Source organism: Halyomorpha halys, unplaced genomic scaffold, assembly GCF_000696795.3.
Source record: "Halyomorpha halys isolate HHAL.00 unplaced genomic scaffold, Hhal_1.1 Scaffold921.1, whole genome shotgun sequence".
Lineage (NCBI taxonomy): Eukaryota > Metazoa > Arthropoda > Insecta > Hemiptera > Pentatomidae > Halyomorpha > Halyomorpha halys.
In genome coordinates this window covers 459,284-464,918 of record NW_027106140.1, presented here as the reverse complement: position 1 = coordinate 464,918, position 5,635 = coordinate 459,284, and the positions used below count along the sequence as shown (strand labels likewise).

Sequence of the window (5,635 nt, the reverse complement as noted above, 5' to 3'; positions counted from 1 at the left end):
AAAAAAAGTGGTTAAATCATTTCTGCAGACAATCTTCATATACCTACAAACGGACGTAGCTAGCGTCGGAGTTTTGAAATCTCTCACGTGTTTTTGAATAACTTTTATGAAAGTTCCAGTAAGAATATAAGAATCGAAAATGCGATTCATCATTGCTCCATGAAATTCTCTTCGTTTGATAATGATAACTCATTTGTCCAAATTGATCGCTCTAGAGAGCCAGGTTCATTCGCCCTAGTCGATTGATAATTAAACTAACGATGAGAAAAAAATTAAGTAAGGCTTATTTTATCATAATATTATAAGGCTTAGAAAAATTACATGTCCTTCCTCATTCCTTCGATCACATTCGTGATTCGATCTTAATCAATGGAGCGTTCTCTGTAGTTCTTATACACGACGTTGTGCAGTATCCCTCAAAATCTCTCAGGACAATCCTTGTTAGGGTTACGCAATCACTTAGTTGGCTGGGCCAACACTGGCCCATTGTGGTACCGAACAAACAGACAGTGGGGGCCTGGCTATATTAGTACCTTTGCTGGTATTCCCTATCTGTCATTTGTCTAGCAGCCGATATGAAGGTGGTATTGTTTTTGGTAAGTGAATATAGAAAACATATATATGTGTGTGCTTGTACAGGGTGTGCTACGATACATAGGTAATCTTCCTTCCTTTTGCTATTTTCAAATCTTTGCCTTTATTTTTACTGGCTCATAAAAGTATTATGTAGTAAATATTTTGAAAGTTTTGTTCATTTTCTGACATTTTCCAGTTCTTCTCTAGCACATCTAACTGATCGTAAATCACCCTTAAAGACGAACTCATATCGGGCCTTTTTTCGATCCAACACATCTTGAAGATGTTATTCACTTAATACAACTGTTTTCGGTTTTTTGTTAATATGATATCAATTATAGTCAATTTTGAAAAGTAATAGTTATTTAATAAAACTGATAGATTCTGAACAATAATGATTACTTGACAAAACTATTTTTTTAATCAACAAACAGTGTCGAAAATAAAATAAAACGTATTAAACGAAATTTTTATAGAATCCAATTTCCTTTAAGAATCCGTTGTCATAATTTTATTTTTTTTTTGAACGGCCGAGGAAACTTTGCTTGGTTAGCAACGTTGTGTTATTAACATAAGAAAATTTTTCCAGACATTCTTTTTATTAGGATTTTGATGTCTTCATAAAATTTTATTAAAATTATTATTGCTATCAAAAATATTAAACCCATCCCGGACACGCAGGGGCGTTAACAGTGCTCATTGATTTTCATATTTTTTTTCAATGACACTGAAGTGGATTGCGAAATAAAATGCTAATTCTGTTTTAGTAATAATGTTTTTTAAAAATTATATTAGATCCTTTTATGAAATATATACAGGAAAAATGGACAATCTTGCAAATGTTTATACTTTACTCAGCAGTTTTTATATTAATCATCCAAATTTCATTAATCTTTTTTATTATTATAAAAAATAATAGCATATTGCCATGAAATAGTCTCCATCGTCAATTATTTATTATCAGTACAAGTTCTGTTAATAGTATTTGGTGGATACTGCGAATGCGGCGTGCATTTCATTTACAATAATAATACATCAAACTTGCTTAAATATTTTTATAAACTTTAAAACTAACCTGGAGCACATTGATTTTTCCTTGCCTTCTTGTCGAGGTGCCTCAAATTTAAATAATAAGTCAATTATAGTCTTGAAATACAACCAACAAACCATATATTTTACCAACCAATAAACTGGTATTGTTGAAAATCAATACCAGTGATTATTAGTTCTGGGGAAAAAAATAAAATAAATAACGTGGCCAGCGGTTTCTTTTTCTAGCTGTTCTATTGGTAGAACACATTTTGTATAGAACTCAGTACACCCCTTAAATTACAAATATTAGAAAAATGGCAGGCCAAGTGGGATGAAAGCTCTTCGAGTAAATTAAAAGAAATAAAACGATCAGTAAAACCATGGTCGACATCCTACCGCAACAGCCGCAGGGAGAAGGTTGCTCTGGCCCGCTTGAGAATAGGCCATACTCTCCTCACGCACTCTCACCTGATCAGAAAACTGCCACCTCTAACGTCCAAATATTGTCAGTCCATTCTTACGATTAGACATATTTTTGAAGAGTGTACTCACTATTTTCCAACAATAAATAGAATAGGACTGACCCCAAATTTATCCGAAGCTCTCGCAGATGAGGAAGTTAAATAACACGAGTGTTTGAATTTTTAAAAGCATACCGCCTTCTTTATACATTATAATTCCTCTTCGATTTTTAATTTTTTATGTTTTTTTACTTATTTTATTTTATTTTTTTTAATTATTTTTTTATTTCTATATTTTTTATTTTTTTAATTTTATTTATTTATTTTATCATGCCATAGGCGTTGATGACCAGAGGGTTTTACGCCTTTAAGCAACAATCAACAACAACATCAACATTTTGTATAGACCGCCGACTGGTTTTAACAATCTAAGAGAACCACTAAATGTCTTAACTTGCCTATAGGAGATTTTTAAGTTATTGTACCTGATTTTTAGAAATTTCACCGCATGTTCAAAAACTACTTAGCGAAATTAGCAAAGTGCATGTACACCCAGCAGAGGATTAATATATTGATGTCTACCAGTCTGGACCTGTACGACTGGTTTATACTAATAGGTAGTCATTAACTTTTTCATCCTAACGGTATACACGAGAAAAAATATTATTAACATTTTTGTTAGAAAAAGCCATGTTAATTATATTTATCTATTTACCGGTGCAAGCAGTGAGCATCAAAATGTTATTAGCACCAATTGTTAGGCTACAATCTCTTTAGTGTGAACCCATATTTATTTAAATTCATACTTAGTTACGAGTATGAACAAACCTTGTTAATTAAAGAATAGTCTGATAAATTTTTCCCCTATATATAGTGCAGTTATAGCAGTTTACTTGGAATTTATGAATACATATTAACGCTGTCTGCAGAAGTATTTTATCGCATCTCGCTCATTTTTATCTTAAGTCAATGTGTTAAGTTAACTTAAGTTAAACACGTAAGCGTTATCTCTGGAACAATTTTTATTTTTATCATAAAATATGAACTACATTAAAGATAAATAATAGGTTTACCACATTTGAAAACGTTGGTGGTTTTAAAATATCAGTTCGATTGAAGGATCTGTAGATAGTAATCAAATTATATGAATTATCCTTCTAGGGTTTTTTTTGTCAAAGCAAAAGTGATTAAAGCTTTTACCTTTGGTGGTTGGGTATCGCTTCGTTTGCTGCTGCTGACAAAAAAAAAGTATATTAAAAAATATGAAAGGTTTCGCGAGATCGAGGTCCAGAATTCGTTTGAATGCTCTAGAATGAATCGTTCTGCTACGACGTAGATTGGATTACACCAATTTACCTACAGTTGGTTTCAACATTTTTTGATAAAAAAATACTTTAAAGTTTTTTTTATTATACTTTTTTTTTTTTTTTAAATTCACATTATAGGATTTATCGTCGACTTACAATTGAAACACACTAAGTCAATATTTTCTAGTTTTTAATTATTTGATTTTCCCTGTCTAAATTGTTGAAAAAGATTAAACTATAAAGAATTTAATTAATATCATAAAAATCTAAAAAAATGAAAATTACTATTTCCAAAAATATTTTATTTATTATCGCTATCTCTACACTTCAATTTTCGACTTAGTGTATTTCACTTGTAAACCAACAATATATTCTTGAAGATAGTTTTGATTCTAGTTGATTAAAAAAAAAAAAAGGTTTTCAATAAGCCTATCTGACTATCTTAAAGATTTATGATTTATTTAAATGTTTTGCTATCGATGTTTATAGACTATGGATGGATTTGTAATTGGCAGTTTGTTATTAAGTTTATTCAAATAATTGTAAATTGTTTTTAAAGTCTGTAAAATAAAAAAAATTGAATTGTCCATTTTAAAAGTCCGAACTAAATTTAAAACGGTTTCACTTAATATATACGTGTGTGTGTATATATATATAAACTAATGAACTGGTATTTGAAGCAACTCCTAACTCAAAAGACCAGATGAGGAAATTTTGCTGTTTAATTATTTTTTTTCGTTTCGTCTTACTTACCAAGTCCAGATAAATAATACATTTCGTTTATGTTTTTTCAATTATATTTTATTTTTAAGAACAGTACTAAAAACCAGAAAGGATTTTATGAATAATGGGAAAATTCCATTGATGATTTATGAGGTCTGCGTTACAATATTGAAGAACACGTTGACTTTATTTTCGTTGTTAACCTTGGCAGTAAATTATGAAAACCGGCTAACACTTCGAATATAATTTACAAATTACATCAGTTAAAATTTTAATTTTAGAATTAATTTTCTTAATTGTCACATAAACACAGTAAGGAGACAACAACCCCAACCGAGTGATAATACTATCAACTTTATTCAGGTAGTGTTTATTATTTATTTAACATTAATTTTTATTTTATATTGAATGACTTTGTACTTTTTTAATTTTATCAAACTATATTTTTCAGTTGCTCTAGCAGAATCTTTATGAACTTATTTACAAATCTATTTAATAGTATAAACTGCATCAGCGTATACAATTATAAATTAAATTAAATTATTTTTATTCATTTGTCTTTTAATTTAAAATATTTTCTTCACCGGTGCAACCTTAAATCACTACGATGCTGTTTCTACAATTAATATAAATTTTGAGAGTGCATTTTGTGTTCTCTTAAATTCTCTAATTGCCTTATTTTTATTCGATTCAATTATTCCAAGTAATAATTTATATTCTAAAATGTAATAAAATCTTAAAACAGTTAACTATTTCATATCCGCTGTCACGTGCAAACCAAACGTTGGTTGCCGGGGTCGACAAGTTGATGTAATCCTCAAGACATACTCCAGGAGCCGGTAACAGTAAGTTGCTGTTATGAATCGATAAATTTATTTTTTATATCTCTTGAGCTGAGAAGCCAGTTAATGTTAAAGCCGGCTTTTGGCATTTTGAATTCAGGTTTTTTATTAAAAGAAAAGACTGGTTACCTATCAAAGTTGGAATTAAATCTTTACTGACTGCATAGTATTAATATGAAATGTTATATCGTATAATTTATTCTAGTTACTACCGTAGGTTTGTGCAAATAAACTGATTCCTTACCTTCACTTTATTTTGGAAAAACTGCTACGTATTTCGTGTCGCTCTGATCTTGCGTAATTTTACATGCCTTATTGGAAACAAATTTTTATTTTGTGCAACAATACTCAACAACACCATTCAAATAATAGACTAATTTCTCTACTTTATGTATTGCCCAAGATGTTGGTACAAAAAAATAGAGTTATTAATATATAGATTATCACAGTTTTAGCAGATTTCTGAAGTGCGTATGGATTTATCTGAGTTTTCATTTATTATATTATTCACTACGTATAATAATTATAACATCTATAATTAAACCGTTATAATATATATTGCTGAGAACATCCAGTATCTAATTATTATTACAGTATTTTCCTATGTTTTATAAGTAAATTATAACAAAAATAAAAGGAAAATACATTAGCTTAAGATATTGTTGAGATATTATTACATGAAGTTTTACAATTA

At 29.4% G+C, this 5,635-nt stretch overlaps 1 protein-coding gene across 1 annotated transcript in view; it reads left to right on the top strand.

Moving 5' to 3' along the window:
• The first annotated feature begins 516 nt into the window (after window positions 1-516).
• The window catches only part of LOC106687186 (uncharacterized), a 10,580-nt gene continuing 5,461 nt past the window's right edge, over window positions 517-5,635 (top strand). Inside the window, exon 1 of the mRNA XM_014430922.1 lies at window positions 517-596. Within this exon, the coding sequence (XP_014286408.1) occupies window positions 576-596 (21 nt within the window). The 5' untranslated portion in view covers window positions 517-575. The remainder of the gene's footprint in view (window positions 597-5,635) is intronic.